Source organism: Nycticebus coucang, chromosome 5 (genome assembly GCF_027406575.1).
Source record: "Nycticebus coucang isolate mNycCou1 chromosome 5, mNycCou1.pri, whole genome shotgun sequence".
NCBI lineage: Eukaryota > Metazoa > Chordata > Mammalia > Primates > Lorisidae > Nycticebus > Nycticebus coucang.
In genome coordinates, this window is record NC_069784.1 from 125181251 (window position 1) to 125203705 (window position 22455).

A 22455-nucleotide genomic window follows, 5' to 3' on the forward strand; every position below is an offset into this window, starting at 1 on the left:
TTCTCAATCCAAGGTGGGCCGTGTGCTTTCAGATTCCATAAGCACCTACACAGCTTTTAAAAAGTAAAGTGCCCAGGGCTCAGTCCACATTTGCTCACTTAGTTCTCTGAATGGTGAAGCCTTAGGTGCCTGTGTGCTTTAGAGATCCATAGGTGATTTTGATTGCCCTAGAAATTATGTTAAAACTTATTTTCCACATGTTTGTGACTAACTGCAAAGCACTTGTTTAGTTTCAGCAGTTAATTTTAATATAGTATTTTTTTTCCACTGATACTTAATTTCTCTTCTCCCAAAATCTTTCTTCTTTCTACCTCTCCTTCTGTTAAAACAATAGGTTTGGGCCCGGCACCTGTGGCTTAGTGAGTAGGGCCCCACCTGGCCCCTATACCGAGGGTGGAGGGTTCGAACCCAGCCCCAGCCAAACTGCAACAAAAAAATAGCCGGGCATTGTGGCGGGCACCTGTAGTCCCAGCTACTTGGGAGACTGAGGCAAGAGATGGAGGTTGCTGTGAGCTGTGACGCTACGGCACTCTACCTAGAGGGACAAAGTGAGACTCCGTCTCTTTAAAAAAAAAAAAAATTAGGTTTCAGGCCAAACACAGTGGCTCACAACTGTAATGCTAACACTTTGGGAGGCTAACACGGAAGGATTGCTTGAGGCTAGCCTGAGCAAGGTTGAGACCCTGTTTCTACAAAACATAGAAAACTAGCCAGGCGTGCTGTGCACACCTGTAGTCCCGGCTACTTGGGAGGCAGGAGAGTCACTTGAGCCGAGGAGTCTGAGGTTGAGATTACAGTGAGCTATGCATGACACCACTGCACTGCAGCCTGGGCCGCAGAGCCAGACCGTGTCTCAAAAACAAAACAAAATGAAAACCCCACAGGTTTGCTATGTTTACATAATTGCTGATTCTTAAATTGAGAGCAAAGTTTTTATGAAGATAATTTGATGAGGGAAATTTTCAAGTAAAGTAGATTCTGATATTTAACTGGGTATTATAAATTACATTAAAAGAGTTACTCACATTTACCTGGAATATGAAAATGAAGTGTTACCTCTATTCTCTCACATCTATTCCACCAGAACTGCTCTTGTTAAGTTCACAGTGATAGCATGGTTACACACCTAGTCCAGCCCTCATCTCCTTAGATCTACAGACCAACGACACTTGATCTGTCACCCTTTTCTCTGTGAAACACTGTTCATTTGGCTTCTAGGGCACTTAAGATTCCTGCTGCTTTTATTCTTTGCTGGTTCTCCTTCCTCTCTCTCACCTCTCACCTCGTTTTCTGTTATCCGTTTGTTTCCCAGTGAAATCAACTCACAGCTCAATTCTTAAACCCCTTTTTTCCATCTATACTTTTCTTAAATGACCTTATTTGGCCTTTTGACTTTAAATGACCATATAAGATGCTAATGACCCCCAAATTTGTTTTTTTGTTTGTTTGTTTTTTTGTAGAGACAGCGTCTCACTTTACCACCTTCACTAGAGTGCCATGATGTCACAGGACTCACAGCAACCTCTAGCTCTTGGGCTTCAGCGATTCTCCTGCCTCAATGACCCCCAAATTTGTAGAATTTGTAATACCAACCACCTGGACTTCTTTCCTCACTACCAAGCCAGTTTATCTAAGTACTTAACATCTCCACTGCGATGTTTAATAGTCATCTGAAACTTACTGTGTCTAAAACAGCTTCTGACAACTTACTCTTCCCCCAGCTTACCCTTCCTGTGGTCAGTCTTCCCATATTAGTTACTGGCAATTTAATTTTTTTTAATGTAAATTAGGCCAAAAACCTTAGAAACATACTTAACTGCTTTCTTTCACATTTCACATCTAGTTTGACTACAAATCCTGTCACCTCTAACCTTCAGAGCATGTCAAGATTGTCACTTCTTATCATCCCCTTTGCCACCACTCTGTTCAGAGCCACCGTTATCTTTTCAGTGGATTACTGCAGTGGCCTACCTGTTCTTACACTTGCCTCCTTGTAGTCTTCTTTCAGCATCCAGAGAGATCCTATTAAAAAATCATATCGCTGTTGTGCACATGACGATCATCCGTTCCATTCAGAGTAAAAGCTACAAAGCGTCATTGGTGGGCTGCCCCTCCCCACTTCTCTTTTCCTTATTGTCAGCACCGCTCACTCTGTTCCAGCTCTGCGGGCTTCACTATTGCTCAGAGAACGCAAACCTTATGGCCTGCCATACTTGCTGTTTCCGTTGTCTGATATCTTCTCCCAGACATCTACAGTTAGCGCCCTGACATGCTTCAGGCCCTCACTCAAGTCAGCTTTTCAGTGAGACATCCCAGGTCTCCCTATCTCAATCTAGCTCCACCTCTCAGCATTTCCAGTCTCTTCATCCCTGGTAAAGGAGGAAAACATGAATAATCTAATATTAAGAAATTTAATAACTAATATTATAGAAAATTCACGATTTTAGGCACTGTACTAAATGGTCCTTTATTACCCACAACCAACTATAAAATAGGCATGAGTATTATTCTACTTTCAGGTTAAAACACTTATTTTAATAAGTAAAAAAGCTTGCAAAAAGGACAAGTGATAGTCAAGATTCTAAGTAGGTGTTTGACAACAGCCCACAGTTTTAATACCTACACTATAATATCTTTCTCTCTAGCTTTTCAACGTAAACCCTTTGGAAAGACATCTGGTAGCTTCATTGAGCCTATGGCACACCACTGTGGGAGCCACATGTGCCTCAGTTTAAGAAGATGAAGCTAAAAGATCATGCAGTAAACAACAATGACAACTACAACCAAAAAACAGCCGGATGTTGTGGCAGGCACCTGTAGTCCCATCTACTTGGGAGGCTGAAGCAAGGGAATTGTTTGAACCCAAGAATTTGAGGTTGCTGTGAGCTGTGACGCCATGGCACTCTACCCAGGGCGACAAAATGAGGTTCTGTATCAGAAAAAAAAAGAAGAGGTAACTATAGGGAAAGAAATCACAATAAACAGATAACAACTGGAAATAACTTGAAACTATAAAGTGATACCCTGGGGAGGTATAGAGAACACCTTCTGAAGGTACCTGAAAGTAAAAAAAAATCCTGATTATTAAAGGTTCTGCTGTAAGAGCTACAAAAAAACAGGTTTCCCCCAAAATCTGCCACTGAAATCGCTCCTCTTCACTAATAGCTTTCAGGCAGCTGTAACAATCTTGATCACCTTTCTTTTTTGATTTTTTGAGACAGTGTCTCACTCTGTTGCCCAGGCTGGAGTGCAGTGGTGGTGCTATCATAGTTTTCTGCAGCCTTGAACTCATGGGCTTAAGTGATCTTCCCACCCAGCCTCTCAGGTAGCTGAGACTATGGGTGCACACCATCACACCTGGCTAATTGTTTTGGGTTTGGTTTGGTTTGGTTTTTGGTTTCTTGGGTTTTTTTTTTTTTTTGTAGAGATGATGTCTCACTACATTGCCTAGGCTAGTCTTGAACTCTTGGCTTCAAGTGATTCTCCTACCTCAGCCTCCCAAAGCACTGAGATGACAGTTATGAGCCCCATGCTCAGCTCTAGATCTCCTTCTGCAAACATACCTGCAAACATACAGACGTTCATAACATTTGTATGACTTCAAGCCCTCGAGTTTTCTCTGTGCACACTATGTTGGGGTGGGTGCTGATGTGCAACCCTTCATCCTTGTTTCCTTCTAGATACTGTGAATTGGTATTGACCCAGGTCAACTTGGCATTGAGTGATAGACTCTCCATCATGTTTCATTCACTAGCTCAAGACAAATAAAAAGATCGTTCCTTGGTAACAATGCATCTTTTCTGCTTTTACCCTACATAGTTTACAAGCACTTATCTGCAGTACTAAATGGGGTAGCCTGAGTAATCATGATCTCTTTAAACAAGGATCTTTTCTGAACTCTTAATTTGAGGGGTATGGGTAAGAAAGAGAAAAGAAATATGTCTCCTACAAAGTGACCTTTCTGAAACTCCTGGAACAAACTGTTTCAGAGTAGAAAAATAAGTTGAGCCAGGTGCATACATAAATTTGGTAACTATAGTGCATTATTTTCTTTTAGTCTACCATTTGAAATCTAAAAATACTGTAATAAAAAAAATTTTAATGACAAGTTTGTAAAAAAATGTATCATTTGATAATGCCCTCTGCTATAGAGTGATCAAAAGAAAAAGAAGTAAATTAATGAAACTTTTGAACCTTGCTTTTATCAGCATTGAGTCTAACACAACCACCATTCCCCCCAAAGGAAATAAATTAAATTTGAGTCTTTAAAGTACTATAGGAATCAGAGATGAAAATTAGTGCTAAGTAGGAAAAAAGAAATTAAAAATTGGACAGAAATTTTAGTTTAACGTTTACAGGTACAAAAAAAAAAAGATTTTTATATTAAGAAGAACAAATGTAGAAGTGAAAATTGCTTACCAGTGGTAATGTCACTGGTCAGATAGCTGCATTTTTTTCCCCCTTGAGTCACACCACCTAACTCTACCTAACTTCTAAAAAATACCAAAAAATACTTTCTCATTCACTGTGTTCTAAGACCTTCTTGTGTCTTCTCTCTTTCACAGTGGTTTGTAACACTGGCAACATTTATAGGTATGAAATATAAAATGCTTTACTTAACAATGCTGCCAAAAATGATTTCCTAGTCTCATTTCTATAGAAATCCATCTGGTATTAACTTAGCTGGTAAACTGTTAGTGTTTTTTTTACAATACATATAAAATCATAAATATTTTAAATAATACTTTAATACCTTTTCCCCAGTTATATTATGGACCTACCATACTGGTAAGCAGTAGCTTTTGACTTTGAACCTAAAATAGAAATACAAATAAAAAAAATTTTGAATTGAAAATTAGCTTCTTAAACTTTGTGTTTCTCATTTTTTTTTCTTTTTTAACCAATATGTCTCTCCAAAGTACACTTTTCTGTTTAATGAGATTTAATAAAAATGCTGCTCATGACACTAATTTGATGGACTAGCTATTCTTTTCAAAGGAAATACAATTCATCACTTATTTTTTAATTTGCACTTTATTCATCTTCTGATTGGAAATGCCTTTTCTAGAATGTTCTACATTGGCTTTGAAATAATATTATTAAATAATTAATGTGGTGGCTTGGCATGCGCCTATAGTCCCAATGCTCAGGAGGTTTGCTTGAGCCCAAGAGTTTGAGGCCAGACTACATTCTTAAAAAAAAAAAAAATTAACTCTCTTTGTTTTTTTTGTTTTTTGTAGAGACAGAATTTCGTTTTATCGCCCTCGGTAGAGTGCCGTGGCATCACACAGCTCACAGCAACCTCCAACTCCTGGGCTTAGGCGATTCTCTTGCCTCAGCCTCCCAAGTAGCTGGGACTACAGGCGCCCGCCACAACGCCCGGCTATTTTTTGTTGTTGTTGTTGCAGTTTGGCTGGGGCCGGGTTTGAACCCGCCACCCTTGGTATATGGGGCCGGCGCCCTGCTCACTGAGCCACAGGCGCCGCCCTAACTCTCTTTGATGACAGTAAAATGAGGTAAAAAAAAAAAAAAATTAACTCAATAGTCAATATTAATTGACATGAAACAACGTCAAGAATTTTTTTTTTTGTAAATCTGTCCTACTACCCATAGGTGCTTTGCACTCGTAAGAGTAACTGCCTTTTTAATTTAGGGTAAATCTCAGATTTGGAAGAAATTTTCTACACAAAAGGTGATCCAGTCCATTTACCTGTCCAGCACTTAGATTCCTATCAACTGTAAATTCATTCTATACTTTAATGCTTATGAGGCAAAGGCAGCATGTCCCATTTTTGGAGAACTCTGCGTGGTAGGAAGTTATTTCATATATTAAACCAATATCTTTAAAAATCATTATGAAAATAGCATATGCTTGGTAAATTTTAACCCCCCAAAAATGATACAACAAAAACGTGTCTCTTTTTGAACCCTTGACCTGTCCCTTTCCCCCATTCCTTACACCATTTAACTTCTGAGGTGATCTCCAGTACCGTTCTTTACGCTCCTCTTAGGGCCACTCACTCATACCACACACACATTCTCTCTCTGTTTTAAGCAGAAACGCGACACATACAGATACATGTGAACACATGTAGGATTATTTAATATATACATACTCTACATGATATGTCTAACATAGACATACTTGAAATGTGGAAATACATGGGACACTTTTTTTCCCTTAATGTATTTTAAGATATTTGCATTTTAGTGTTCATAAATCTGTGCCTTTCTTTTATTGCTTAGTCATTTTAACAGCTTAATTGAGATACAGTTAATTTAAAATTGCACACAAACTTTACGGCCACCCATATTGTACAGTTGACTTATTTGAGTTATACAAGTCAGCTTTTAGCATATCAACTGCTATGTACAGCCGTCACCACAGGCAATAGTATAAAACACTTTTGATTCCTCAGAAAGAAACCTTACATCCTGTAGCTACCACTTCCCTGCCCTGTTTGTCCCCACCCTCAGACCTAGGCAACCACTAATCTACTTTTCTGTCTATAAATTTAGATAGTTTAGATATTTTATATAAATAGAAGCAAACTATATGATCTTTGTGGCTAGCTTTTTTCACTTAGCACTTTCTTCACTTAAAATTTCATCCATGTTATAGCAAGTATTAGTACTTCATTTTTTTAATGGCCAAATAAAATTCCATTATATAAACATACTGTATTTTATTTATTCATTCATCAGCAGGTGGACATTTTGGGTTTTTCCCACCTTTTGGCTGTTGTGAATAATACTACTATAAACATTCATATACAAGTTTTTGTATGGACATGTAGTTCTCTTCAGTATATACTTACTTTAGGCATGGAATTGGTAGTGCATATGGTAATTCTTTGCTTAACCCTTGAGGAACCGCCAGACATTTCCAAATTGTCTGCACCATTTTCCATTCCCACCAATAGTCTATGAGGGTTTTATTTATTTTTTTTATTTATTTTTTTTTTTTTGTAGAGACAGAGTCTCATTGTACCACCCTCGGTAGAGTGCCGTGGCATCGCACGGCTCACAGCAACCTCCAGCTCTTGGGCTTACGTGATTCTCTTGCCTCAGCCTCCCGAGCAGCTGGGACTACAGGCACCCGCCACAACGCCCGGCTATTTTTTTTGTTGTTGTTGTTGCAGTTTGGCCGGGGCTGGGTTTGAACCCGCCACCCTCGGCGTATGGGGCCGGCGCCCTACTCACTGAGCCACAGACGCCGCCCGTCTATGAGGGTTTTAATCTCTCCATCTCCTGACACTTGGCTATTATGCGACTTTGTAATTCTTGCTATAAGAGTGGCTATGAAGTGTTGCACACTGGATTTGATTTGTATTTCCCTAATGGCTAATGAAGTTGAGCATCATTTCATGTGTTTAATGGCCATTTAAAATTTTTTTAGAAAAATGCCTATTCATATCTTTTGTCTATTTTTTAATTGGGTTATTTGTTTTCATTGAGTTACATGAGTTCTTTGTATATTCCAGAAACAAATTCCTATGTGATTTGCAATTATTTTCTTCCAGTCTTGTTTTTTTTTTTTTTGACAGAAATGCCCTTCAGAATATTTTCTCCCATTCTGTGTGTTGTCTTTTCATTTTCTTGATGATGTCCTTTAAGCACAAAAGTTTTTTTTTTTTAATTTTGCTGGTGTCTAATCTATTTTTTTCTTTTGTTGCTCTTGCTTTTGGTGTCTTAGCTAACATTCAGTTGTCAAATCCACAGTCATGAGGATTTACCCCTATGTTTTCTCCTAAGAGATAGTTTTAGCTTTTAAATGTCAGTTTTCATCCATTTTGAGTTAATTTCTGTATAATGGCATGAGTAAGGATCCAGCTTCATTCTTCTGCATCTGAAACTATCCAGATATCCCAGCATCATTTGTGGAAAAGACTTTTTACCCCATTGAATGATCTTGGCACCCTGATAGACAATCAGTTGGCTATTAGCCGGGCGTTATGGCGGGCGCCTGTAGTCCCAGCTACTCGGGAGGCTGAGGCAGGAGAATCGCTTAAGCCCAGGAGTTGGAGGTTGCTGTGAGCTGTGTGAGGCCACGGCACTCTACCGAGGGCCATAAAGTGAAACTCTGTCTCTACAAAAAAAAAAAAAAAAAGAAAAAGAAAATCAGTTGGCTATAAACATGGATTTATTTCTGGAATCTCAGTTCTTTTCCCTTGATCTGTCAAGTTCCTTATGCCAGTACGAGATAACCCTTGGCTATTCACAAACAGTTCATTTTGCTTTTTTTTTTTTTAAAGACAGACACTTTTTCACCCTGGGTAGAGTGCCGTGTGTCACAGCTCACCTCAACCTCAAACTCTTAGGCTCAAGTGATTCTCTTGGCCTCAGCCTCCCCAGTAGCTGAGACTACAGGCAACTGGTCTGGAATCAGTGAGCTCAGGCAATCCACCTTCCTTGGGCTCCCAAGTGCTAGGATTACAGGCATGAGCCACCATGCCCAGCCTTTGCTTTCTTCTAAAGAAATTGAAATCGTATGTCAAACATACACGTATATGTGCCTCTTTTTATGCAGATAGAACATAGTGTTTTACTTTTTGTCTTAATCTTTATCTCTGTGAGAGAATTCCATATCAGCAAGTACAGATCTGCTTTGTAAGAAATGGCTATAGAGCATTTTGTACTATAATATCTAACCAGTCCTTTCTTGATGGACCTAAAGGTGGTTGCTATTCTTGCTTTTACAAACAGTGCTACAGTAAAAATGCTTGTGTATACATATTTGTGCCTATGTCCAAGTATGTTGGCAGAAGATATTACTAGGAGTGAAATTACTGTGTCCGAGTATGTTTTATTTTTACTTTTGATAGATGTGTCATTTAGGATTGGTTGTGCTATAGGTAACAAAGCATGTCTTAAAAACAACAAAAGTTTATTTCTAGCTCACATTTCTTGTCCATTACAGATTAATTTAGTGGGCTCTGTCCCGGGATGCAGGTTGAGGGAAGCAGCATCTGCCACAATACATGTTACTCTTTAGCTAGAAAAAGGCACACGGCACCTACTTCAGAGAGAGCAGGGAGACACAATTCTACCACATAACTGGGAGATAGAGAGCCAGAGTAAATGTTGCCAATTTCAGTTTTGAGGCTCTTCCTAAAAATTGCTGCCATGTTTAGAAATGAGGAACATTTTTGGCAACATTTATGAGAATGTTCTTTCCTCCTTCCTTGCCCTATTCATCAGGTATGTAGGTGGTTAAATGTCTTAGTCTGCTAGGTGAAAATGTATTGTTTTGGTTCTTTCTTTTAATTTGCATCTTTTTAGGAGTTTATGGGCCCAGCACGATTCAATTCCATTAAGCAACTCTGCTCTGTCTTTTTAAGGAGTTTAAATGAAATTTGTATTCTTAAACAAGAATGAAGTTTTTTTTGTTGTTTTTTTTTTTGTAGAGACGGAGTCTCACTGTACCGCCCTCTGGTAGAGTGCCGTGGCATCACACGGCTCACAGCAACCTCTAACTCTTAAGCATCTTTAATATGTTCCTTTTCAAGCAACTTGTATTGCTATTTTATAAACTTGCCTGTTTATGTAGGATGTCTACTTTCTTCTAATACTTTTAATCTGGACAATGAAATGTTTTTGTTTTATGAATTTTTTACTTTTATTTATTCAGACTTAGTCTTTTTCTCTTATGGCTTCTAGGTTTTGTGTCTTATTTGAAAGCTCGTCCTCATGCCAAGATTTTGAAAAACGAACAAATCTTTTGCTGTGTTTTTTCTTTCATTATAGTGATATTTCTTGAAACTATATTGAACTGGTCTCATGGCATCCTTTCAAAAATCTGAAAATAGCTACCAGGTCCTCTTTTAAAAGTATAAACCTTTCAAAGCTATAAACACTTCCACTTCCCATAATGGTTCATCCAGTTGTATTTCTTTGAGGCTCTTTTGATATCTGTAGGCCTGAAGTTTTCTTTCTCTCTAAATTGAAAGTTTTAGATAATATCTACATTCTTAATACTGTTAAGTTCACGTGCAGAATCTTAATTATGTACAAATAAATGCCAGCAAATGATTGCCTAGCATGAGGCCCCACCAGTTCTGCGAAAATGATTAAAACTCATCTCTTAGTAATACCTATGTATAAATAATTTTGATTTATTTAAAATAATTACAGATGGGCGGTGCCTGTGGCTCAGTGAGTAGGGCCCTATTGCGTGACAGGCACCGGCCCCATATACCAAGAGTGGCGGGTTTGCCCCGGCGGAACTGCAACAAAAAAAATAGCAGAGCTGTTGTGGCGGGCGCCTGTAGTCCCAGCTGCTTGGGAGGCTGAGGCAAAAGAATCACCTAAGCCCATGAGCTGGAGGTTGCTGTGAGCTGTGATGTCACAGCACTGTACTAAGGGCAATAAAGTGAGACTGTCTCTACAAAAATAAAATAAAATAATTACAGAGAATCAAGCATTATTCCTCATAGTTGTGCTATTACATCAGTTGCCTAAATTATGGGACAGTTGCAGAACTGTTGCACAATCTGATTTCAGACGGCCTTTAAAAATGGCAAAACAGATGAAACAGTTTGCTTTAAGTCTAACAGCCATCTTTGAACCTTGTGACTCACCCATCAAATAAATGACTATAGTAACGCAGTAGTGTGTAAACTAGATATGATGATCCCCGCTGTCAGCAAACTTACAGTCTAGAATAATCCTGACTTATTTTAGAAGCTAATATTTGTATTTCCTTAGGTACAATAACTTGGGCAAGATTTAAGCATTTACCTGATAGGCATATAAAATTCTCATGACAGATACAAACTAAAAAGATTCTAGAAGTCAGAACTAGTTATGTTTTTCAATGGCAAAATTTCTCTTTTTAAAAAATAAGCTTAAAATGGATGTGTTAATCAGTTCAATGTAAGCATTTCACATTGTATATCAAATCAGTACACTGAACCCCATAAATGCATCAGCGTACACAGTTATAATTTAATAAAAACAAATATATATATATATATTTTTTTTTTTTTAAAGCTTAAAAATCTTTGTATCTATAAATACCTGGTACATTTTCCGGTGGTGTAGTGTTTTTTTTAATAATCAAATTCTCATATTTTTGTTTTTTAAATCTTTAGGAAAATTAGACCTTTGTAATAAAGAATGCCTGAAATTAATAAAGCTAACATTATCTGGAACTTCAAGTGTGTTTTTCTAATTTCAGATAAGGTTGAGTAAGAAATTGTCACCATTCATCAGAAGCTGACAAAAGTTGGCTATTAAGTTTTCTGTATAAAACATTTGGAAAGTGTTATATATGCCAGTAGGAGTGGTTTAAGAGCCCTGGTACTTGAATTCACGCAAGTGAATATTCAGTTATTTTAACAACCACAAGAGGGAGTTGTATGCTTAAATTAACTTTTATCTATTAAAATTTAATTTTGACTGAAAGAGGATTTAAAAGGTACTGAATTTTTTTTCTACCTATAAGGTCTTCCTTTTTTATCTATTTAGGAAAACAGGATAGACAGTTTAATTTAAAAAACTGAAGAAGTTAGTATATGATTGCTATATTAAATACACCACTTTATTTCTTCGACAGAACTAGCATATATAAAAAACCACCTATCTGCAATGTCTGCAGCCTAAAAGTCTTGTTGTATTTCATAGTGTATGGCGTCTTGCTAAGTGAAAAACATTAAAGCTAAACATTTAAGAAGAAAATAAATGTCAAGTTTTTGTTTTATCAGTATTTCTTGGACTTAATTTAGTGTTTTGCTCTACTGTCCATTAAAAATCAAGTTGTCATTATTTTACATTTAATGGTTATTTATCTAGTGCCTATAATTTTCAGGGTATAAGACTACATACTAAGTGGTACAAAATTGAATTCAGTTTTTGCTCTCAAGTTTAGATTTAATTGAAAGATGTACTTGATAATGTAAAATCTAAAATGCTGAATTTTTCAAAGTACAAAATAAAATGAACTAGTCTTAACAACACTAAGATTCTCCTTTAGTGTCATGATTTATAAATACAAAGTAAGAATATGTAAGCTTGAAATTATTTCCTTAACTTTGTTTCTGTCCTTCATGCTTCATCCATGGTATTAATTTATTTATTGCCTTTCAACAGGTAGTACAAAAATTAAGGTCCGTTACTATTCAAATTATTTTGAATTCAAGAACAGTGAAAACTTAATGTATTTTTGTCTGAATAAAATAACATCCAATGTATATTTCACATATGAAACTGCAACACAGTCCTTACTGATGCCTTATGATTTTACTACTTGTTTCTAATTAGATGTTATTTTCATTTTATCAGGGTATATACACAGAGGGTACCAAAAAATACACATTTTAAGAAAGGAAAAAACTATAATACTCGATATATACTGATAACAAAAGATGAGTACAAGTCGTGTTTGAGCACCACATATCAAACATGACATCAGTTGTACAGTTTTAATAGTTTTTTTCCTTTCTTAAAATTTGTATACATATTTTGGTACCCTCTATGTTTTATATGTGTTAATATGTGTTCAATGTATAATAAAGTTTTTACACATGATTACATGTATGTATTATGAAACATGTATACATAAAGCTCTGATAGAAGCTTTTTAAATATATATTTTTTTTATTCTCTCCAAGTTCTTAAATGTCTGAAAATACCCTCATATTTTTAGCTGGGTATAGAATTCTTAGTTGAAAATTATTTTTCTACAGAATGTTATCACCAAGAGTCTCTTTGTCATTGAGGAAGTCTGTTGTCTGTATGATCTTGTACCTGTGTGTGTATCCTATTTTATTCCCTCTGAAAATATTTAGAATCTGCCTTTTGTCTTTAGTAATCTGAAATTTTACCAATGGTGTGTCTTGATGTAGATCTTTTTCTTTTTTTTTTAATCATCTTTGTCCCACATTTAGTGGACTCCCCTGGTGTAAAGGCTGGTGTCTCCCTTCAGCCCTAGGGAGTTCTCTTCTGATCCCCACTAGTTTCTCCAGTCTTGTTCTTCAATTTTTAATTTCCTAGACCAACTTTCTATTTATTTTTCATTGTTATATCCTCTATATATTCCACCTTCTTATCTTTCTATTCTACATTTTAGATTTTCTTACTTTTAACCTATGTATAAAATTTTTATTTTAACAATGATTTGTTTAACTTCTGAGAGTTTTTCTGATTCCTTTTTCATAGCAGATTGTTGTTTTATGGGTGTAAGAGTATCTCAAATCTCTTAATGATATTAGTTAGCATTTAAGTTCTTGTCTCTATTCTGAATTATCTTCATTTAATGTGGGTTTAGTTTTTCTCTTTATTTATCCAGATCTTTCACGTTCATATCAGATGTTTCTCAAATGTGTGGTGAGCCCTGGCTGCTTGGTTGGTTTGTTCATGTTTAAGAATAAAGTCCTATGAAGACTGACTGAAAGCCTTGCCTTTGTATGAAAGTGAGACTTGTTGCTTGGTAGACTTTGCTTTGTGATGGATAGGTGAGGAGTCAGCTACTTTGTACAAGGAAATACTCCACCTCACCACCCAGTGTTCTGTGTGTTTGGGAGTCAGGAGAAAGCTTAAAAATAAATACACAGCAAAGGCCCTTCAGGACGGGTGGAAATTATTCCCTAAACAGGTAGCCAATTAGGCCCCGGTTTTCTTGCCTTTTCTTCACTTCTGCCTCTTCACCTGCATTCTTCTAAGTGAAGAGTCTCTTCAGGTTTCTGCAGAGCAAGCATGTTAGCTGACTCTTTGTCCACAGCGCCCTCCACGTCCATGAAACTACATACAGCTTTTTTCATTCCCCTTCGTTAGTCTGTCACTTCATCTGCTTTTAGTGTCCCAAAACTTGCTGACGTCTATTGTCAATTAATTGCCGCTGCCTTGTTTTTTTATTGCTGTAAGATCGTACCTGTTTTATTTCTCTGGTATTTTTATGGAGTCTCTTTGTATGCAATGCTCAGTCAAACATCTTTAAACAAAAGCCCCGGCCAATGTAATTGAATCTTTATAGCTTGGCTTTTTAAGTCAATATTAAACTATATGTAAATAAATGACAGGGATAGAGAAAATTTTTTCCTCACTGAAATCTGTAACAGCTCATCCCTCCTGCACTCCTCCTACAGTTCACGCACTCATCCTAGAGAAAGTGCTTCATACCTCATTGCTGAATATCACTACAGTCACCTTCAAAAGTACTCCCTTGGGAAGTCATCCACTGACACTAGCGCCTAGTCTATCCTTGAGATGAATTTTAGGACTCTTCCTGGAATGACCACCAGAGCTGTGGTACAAGGAGGTCTGACAAGTTCATGTACTTCCACCGTGTGCTTAACTTTGGCAGCACTTATACAAACAACTCGGTAAGGTTTCAAAACCTTGGTGTATCAGTGTCCCACAGGAGTGTATGGTGGTGTCTTGCTTAGTGGCATTCATTATTACTGTGTTTTTGTGTGCCTTACAATGACAGTTCTGATGATCATTCCAGAAAAAGAGCTCCAAAAGTGCTTTGAAGGGTAGACTAGGTGCTAGCATTGGTGTATAGCTTCCAAGGGAAGGACTATAGTGATACTCAGCAATGAGGTATGTAGTACGTTTTCTAGGATGAGTTTGCAGACTTAATTGTCAGCCCTCATATTACTGGATTATGCATGAGCCTAGTTCATCTGTATATGTGGTTGGTATGATTTTATTTATAATAGTTTCTCACATGTCTAAATAAAAAAAACAAAAACAAAAAGCCAGGATAAGTGATTCTCTCACATGTCTATTCATAGTCATTTTCTGTTGCGGGTGCAAATGTGTCCCCTCTCCCAACAACTCATCTTGTAAGCTTTCCTTACCCTCTGTCCAACCTTCTTTCAGACCCTGGAATTATAACTGGCATGTTTCTTTATTCCCAGTCAGCACCTAACCTTTTCATTTAGTGGTGGCTGATTAGAGCAAAGTATCTTTACTATAATTAATCCTTCTTCAGTGTGATTCTAGGAACATTGTTTTATAATGGACAAACATTGGGTAATGTTGAAGAAAGTTTATAGCTTTAGCTAAGTTTTCATAGTGATTTTTAGAAATTCATTTAACACCCCCTTTTTTCCGCAGTAGTTCATCTTTCTCAAATTCTTGCCTAAAAACTACAAACTACAAATGAAAAGTGAACTAGATTCATAAAATCCCAGTCACTTTGAGGAAAAAATTACTGAAAAATAAATCTGTCTGTCCTCCTGTAGCCATTGAATTTTTAACTTGCTTATAATTAAGAGTTAACCCTAAGAGATTGTAAGTACCAACTGAGTATGTCATTTCTAGGTAATATAGTCATTATAACTCTGCTCTAATTTTTTTTTTTCTAAGACAGAATTTCACTCTGTCACCCCAAGTAGAGTGTAGTGGCATCATCATAGCTCACTGCAACCATGAACTCTTAGGCTCAATATCTTCCTGGAACTACAGGTACACATCACAATGCCCAGCTAGTTTTTCTGTTTTTAGTGAAGATGGGCTCAGACAGGTCTTGAATTCCTGAGCTCAGCTGATCACCTGCCTCAGCCTCCCAGACTGTTAGAATTATAGGTGTAAGCCCCTGTACCTGGCCAAGAATTTACTGTTTAACTCAAAAACATCCTACAGCTGTGCTGTGAGCAACTGTGCTGTGCTGTGGCTCCTTCCATTCTCCTGCATCTTCTTTGAGTCAGAGTTCTGCCTGATATTAAAGGCCATCTTCTATAAATACTGGCCTTCTGTATTTATTATTTATCTCTCAACTCTCTGGTTTCCTTTCCTGTTTTAATAGAAATGTTGGAAGTATTTGGTAGGGGATTATGAGTAGAGCTATGACTGGGAGGATATTCAACCCTATCCTGGGATATATGCTTTATGATACATGAGTTGGAAAATAAATGAGAATATTCTTGTACAATTTTTCACAAAGAATGAAAGTTGTATACTATTAGCATTTTTCCTTTTATCTTTAAGAACATCTTTATTTCATAGTATACTTTGCCCTAATGTCAAATTTTTTTCTGAATAACTATATCAAAATTTCTCTAGCCGCCTTTTAAGATTTTCCTTCTAGCTTTAGTTTTCAGCAAGTTTGACTGTTGTGTCTAGGTGTTTTGTTTTAGCACTAATTAGAGATCTCTGGGCTTCTTGGATCTGTGATTTGCTGTATTTCATTAATTTTGGAAAATGTTTGGCGTTTACATAGCCTCAATCATTTCTCCTGCCTTGCTTTTTTCTCTCTGACCCATTACACATATACTATTTAATAATGTCCTCAACTCTTAAATTCTTTGTTCTTTTTTCCAATTTTTTTATGTGTTCAGTTGTGATCCTTCAAATTCACTGATCCTTCTGTGTCTAGTATGCTGATAAGCCTGTCAAAGGAATGTTTACTTCTAGCATTTGACCCTTTTATAATTTCTACCTCTGTTCTCAAATTATCCATCAATTTCTGTGTGCTGTCCACCATTTATATGAGGCCCTTTAATAAGTTCATTATAGTTATTTTTAAGTAACCTATTAGTACTTTTCAGCATCTGGGTCATCTTTGAATATAGATTCCTTTATTTTGATAATGAGTTGGATTTTTCTCTCGCTTTTCTATATTTGTTATAATTTCTTAATGATGCCAAACACTGTGTATAAAGAAACAGAAGAGACTGAAGTAAATAGTATTTATCTGTAGAAATGAGGATACCTCTTTTTCTGGCAGGTTGTTAATGTACACGATCCAGTTAATATAGTCAGTAGAGCTGGGTTTGGGTTTCTTGTTCCCCCAGTGTATCAGAGCCTTCAGATACTTTAAACAATTGGCTGCTGTTATTACCTGCCTCTTAGAGTAGTGCAAGGCCAAGATACTTATTTTATTTTAGTTTTACTTTGAACTTTTCTGTGCTGTGATGGGTCCCCGTTTTACTCAAAATAATACTATCAACAAAGTTCTGCATGATTTGCTAATGGGCCAGATAATAAATTATTTAGGATTTTATAGGCCACAAAGTCTGTCTCAACTATTCGATTCTATTGTAAAATGAAAACAGCCATAGACAACAAATTACCAAAAAATACTGAACAAGGCTGTATTCCAGTAAAACTTTATTCTCAGAGCAGGCAGTGGGACAGATTTGACCCATGGACTGTAGTTTGCTTACCCCCCAACCCTGTAATTTGATTTAGGGTCTTGTTCTCATTCTTCTCTCCTGCCACAGTCTCTGTTATCATTGTAAGGTAAGCCCCACAAGGGCAGGGACTTTTTCCTGTTTTGTTCACTGATTTTCCAAGTGACTGTAATACCTGACACATAGTAGGATGTCAACTTTTAAAAGAGGGGATCAGTGAATAGTTATGTGTATTCCTTTTTTTTTTTTTGAAACAAAGTGCTTCTCTGTTGTCCCAAGCTAAAGTGCCAGGGCGGCAGCAACCTCAAACTCCTGGGTTCAAGCTATCCTCCTGCCTCAGCCTCCTGAATAGGTGGAACTACAGTCTTCTGCCACAATACCTAATTTTTCTTTTTTTTAAAGTAGAGACAGGGTCTTGCTCCTGCTTAGGCTGGTCTCAAACTCCTAACCTCAAGCAATCCTTTCATCTCAGCCTTTCAGAGTACTAGGATTTTAGGCACAAGCCATCACACCTGGCCCTGGTTTTTTGCTGTTGTTGTAGTTGATTGTTTTTTAAATAAACAGCATATAGCTGCATTTTTTAAATCCAGTCCACTGATCTCTGAGGTCTCAACAGATATATTTAATTAGATTGCATTTATTGTGCTCTCTTAATACATTTGAAATTATTCCTATCAGGTTTTTGTTTTGTTTTCCATTCTTTTCCTTTATTTTCTCACTTTGTTGCCCTCGGTAGAGTGCAGTGATGTCACAGCTCACAGCAACCTCCAGCTCTTGGGCTTAGGCGATTCTCTGCCTCAGCCTCCCAAGTAGCTGGGACTACAGGTGCCTGCCACAACTCCCAGCTATTTTTGTGTTGCAGTTTAGCCAGGACCAAGTTCAAACCGCCATCCTCGGTATACGGGGCCAGCACCCTACCCAGTGAGCCACAGGTGCTGCCCTGCCATCTAGATTGAATCAGATGTTCTTTATTTCCCCTTTTGTTCTGCCTTTTAATTTGGAAACTGCACATTCTATTTAGCTTCCTTGAGTAGTGATCCCTAAATATTTAACATGTATATTTGGCTTAGCAACATTTGAGGGTATTCCTCTTAAATACTTGTAAAACTTCAGAATACTTCACCTCTGATGTTTACACTTCCAATTTATTATTTTTTTAATATTTTAGTTTTGCTTTGTTTAGCCACTTCTCCATCCTCATCATAGCCTTTATTTTTGTTTTTAGTCAGAGCTTTTCAAAAAATGTACTCGTCATTCCTTCCTTTTTTATCTGATTCCCTTATCAAAACACATTTTTAGTAGTTATTTCAGCAGCTATCCATAATTGATGAATTCCTCCAAACTTTGTCTGAATATGTCTTTATTCATTTGTATTCTTTGATAATTTAGTTAGGTGAACAAATTGTTCCATTATCTTATAAAATGTTTTACTTTTTTCCTTCACTTTTGGAACAATTTCATCAAGTATCTCTTCAGATCTTGCCTTTGGTCTATTTTCCCTGTTGTCACTGTCTGAAACTCTTTTTTTTTTTTTAATGTATGTGAAACCTTTCAATCCCTATTACTTTGTCTCTGTACCTTCTGCATTCTCAGTTCTATCTGACAGATCACCTGTCTTTGACTGTACCTAATCTGCTGTTCAATCTATTTGACTTTTTCATTTCAATGACTTATTTCTAGAGGTTTGACTTTATTTGACTTTTTCATTTCAATGACTCATTTCTTAAGGTATTCTTTCAAATCTTCCTGTTTTTTCAAAGTATTATAGAATCATTCCAAACTGCCTTTTTATAAAAATAGATTCAGGTATCTTCACTTCCAGTCTGGTATCCTAAAAGATGACATTCACATCCAAGGATGCATTAACAAAAACCTTCTGTTTTTATTGCTTAATAAGGTTTCCTAAGCAGTTCATTGTTCATGCTGCGAGGTTGATTACTTATTTTGTTTCTTTACAAATCTTGGGAAAATATTTTCATAAAATATAATCTGGGGTGGCGCCTGTGGCTCAGTGAGCAGGGCGCCGGCCCCATATGCCGAGGGTGGTGGGTTCAAACCCAGCCCCGGCCAAACTGCAACCAAAAAATAGCCGGGCGTTGTGGCGGGCGCCTGTAGTCCCAGCTACTCGGGAGGCTGAGGCAGGAGAATCGCCTAAGCCCAGGAGTTGGAGGTTGCTATGAGCTGTGTGATGCCACGGCACTCTACCGAGGGCCATAAAGTGAGACTTTGTCTCTACAAAAAAAAATAAATAAATAAAATAAAATATAATCTGATTGTAAGAAAATATAAGCATTTGATTAAATTATATCGTTTTTACTTTGCAATTGAATAATTTAATGTTAACATTCATGTGGATTGAAATCAATCTACCTGTTTTATTTGTCATATACATCAAAATGGATTCAACCTATTCCACATTTACTTCTAAAATATCTATAAAATTTTCATATTAGAGTACCTCACTTATAGATCAGACACACCAGACTGTGTAAAAGGGCTTACCCTTCCCAAAAGTTAGATGTGAATTCAATACTGTAAGTTAATTGACTAAACTAGAGAACCTTTAGAGAAGTTACAGGTTTAAAATGCTGTCTTCAGCCATTAAGGGAGTTTTTCCAAATCCTAAAAAAAAATTTAAAACGTAAAGGGACATTTGCTTAAATAATTAAAATAATTTTCACATTAAAATTTTTGAAAATTATAATGTTTAAATTCAAAATATTTGTTGTAGCTTCATAATTCTTCACAAATTCTTATCACAGAAATATTAATTTGTTTTGTTTTCCCAAGTCTGCTGAAAGGTTAATTGACTGAAGTGGGTGAGTCTTCATGTTTTCTAACATGTGTTGCAGCTCTATTGGTACACCAGAAGGCCAGAATGGAACGACTTCAAAGAGAACTTGAGATTCAGAAGAAAAAGCTGGATAAACTAAAATCTGAGGTCAATGAAATGGAAAATAATCTAACTCGAAGGCGCCTGAAAAGATCCAATTCCATATCCCAGATACCTTCAGTAAGTCTTTATGTAACTGTTGTGACCTCTATGCTTGAACGTAAGAATAGGCCATCGGCCGTAATTACGTGTCTTGATGTAGTTTCTACAAATGCTCTTAATTCATATTTATTTTTCTGTCCTGTCCTCTGCTAAACTCTTCTTTATTAACTAATTACATGAAAATCCAATGCCAGTCTTTCTTACATAGAATTATTTTTCAGCTCGAAGAGATGCAGCAGTTAAGAAGTTGTAATAGACAACTCCAGATTGACATTGACTGCTTAACCAAAGAAATTGATCTTTTTCAAGCCCGAGGTAAAGTTCAGCGCATACTCAGCTCAAATTCATTATATTAATCTACCAGCTCTTACCCTGTAGCTAAAAATAGTCTTATCGGTCATAACCTTTCTGTCTCAGAACATTTGGTTTTGGAGCTAGATAATACGAAAATACATTTCCTCCTTACACTCAGAAAATAATTATGTACTTGGTAGAGGAATATCTTGATATATTTTATACCCTTCAGATCCACTTTAGTCATATGTTAAGGAAGACAATGATTAACTATGTGTAGAAGCATTGCCAGAGTATTGCTTTTATTAGTAGAATCTGTTACAATAATATTTATTGAGATTGAAATACAGTAGATCCTCTGTAAGTTGACCACCCAAAGGACTGTGACAAACTGGTCAACGTACAAAGATGGTCAACATAAAGAACTAGGCCTACCGTACTGATACATACATATGGTGCATGTCTGGTCTGTGAAAATTATGTCAACTCAAGCATGTGGTCAATGTAGAGAGGTGATCAGCTATAGAAATTCTACTGTATACTTATTCATATAAATTTTTCCTATTTCCTTTTTTCTTTTACCTTTCAAAAATTTTACTTTTAAGAATATAATTTAAAAGATATTCCCATCTCAATGGCTCTATCTAAATTGATGAAATAGGGAACAAAATGAAAATAAAGTTTATACATTCTTAGGACAACTTAGGACTATGTTAGTTGTTTATACTTGAGCTGTTTGTAAGAAGCAATAATTTATTATAGTAAAAAATGTTTACAGTTTAATTCAGTTCCATAGAGAATTAAAAGAAGTTTTAACACTTAAACCTAATTCTGAAGTTGAGGTAATAATAGAAATATATAAAATTGAAAAGACAGGAAGGAGAAGGAAACCAACAAAAAAGAAGCCCTTAATCACACTTTTGAGTGTGTTCCAGAATTCATTAAGCTGGAAGGCAATTTTTTTTATTTCTTTTAAATTGTTGGTTAAGGCTCAGCGCCCATAGCTCAGTAGTTAGGGCACCGTCTACGTACACCTGCACTGGCAGGTTTGAACCTGGGCCTGCTAAACAACAGTGACAACAGCAACAAAAAAATAGCTGGGCATTGTGGCAGGTGCCTATAGTCCCATCTACTTGGGAGGATGAGGCAAAAGATTCCCTTAAGCCCAAGAGTTTGAGGTTGCTGTAAGCTGTGACACCACGGGACTCTACCAAGGGTGGCATAGTGAGACTGTCTCAAAAATAAATAAATAAGTAAATAAATAATTGTTGGTTAAGCTATTTATCTTAAAACATTCATTCAAAAATGCCTTAATTTAACTTTGGAGAGAAAAGGTTAGTACTATTCTAGAAACTACAGTCCTTGAACTTAGTCCTTTGGCATAAAATCTAAACCATTACATTGCACTGGTGCAAGGTTTTTATACTTACATGCAGCAAAGCTATTTAATTGCTTAAATCCATGTTTAAAAATTTTAAATTATATTTTAAATTGTTAAATTTTAAGTTATTTTGACTTTTCACATAGTACAAGATTCTACTTCTTATTCTCTTAATGTCTTATCAGCATTGATTAGACTTCGTCCTCAATTTACCACTTACTTTGGGGTTTCTGAGTACTGTAATATACCTAATAAATCATATTTGAAGTATTGTGAAATCTTACATATAATTTGTGACCAGAGGGGCAAAATAAATTAAAAGCACTTTTCTGTTTATAATGTGGTGTTTTTTTAGAAAAAAATACTTGCTTAAAAATAAAGTTAAGTATTTTTGAGTTACAAACATTGATATATTTACTTTTTATATATTTCAGGACCACATTTTAATCCCAGCGCTATTCATAACTTTTATGACAATATTGGATTTGTAGGTCCTGTGCCACCAAAACCCAAAGGTTAGTGTATCATTAAGCGTGAAATCTGTTACATTTTAAAGAGCAAGATTTTAGAAAATTTTTATTTTTAGCAACCTGCCATTCTAGAAGTATTTCAAACTTTGGCATTCTTAGATGAATTCATTAAGAATATGTTTGTGTATTTTCATTTAAATGCTGGCGATTGAGTAGGATACAAAGGGGTAATACATT

General features: G+C 36.3%; 1 protein-coding gene across 3 annotated transcripts in view; it reads left to right on the top strand.

Annotated features, from left to right (window-relative positions):
- TAB2 (TGF-beta activated kinase 1 (MAP3K7) binding protein 2) overlaps positions 1-22455 on the top strand; it is a 74966-nt gene that overhangs the window by 46126 nt on the left and 6385 nt on the right. For all 3 annotated transcript variants that reach the window (XM_053591307.1, XM_053591308.1, XM_053591309.1), the window contains 3 exons: positions 19931-20091; positions 20295-20388; positions 22183-22263. In XM_053591307.1, coding sequence (XP_053447282.1) covers positions 19931-20091; positions 20295-20388; positions 22183-22263 — 336 coding nt within the window. The remainder of the gene's footprint in view (positions 1-19930; positions 20092-20294; positions 20389-22182; positions 22264-22455) is intronic.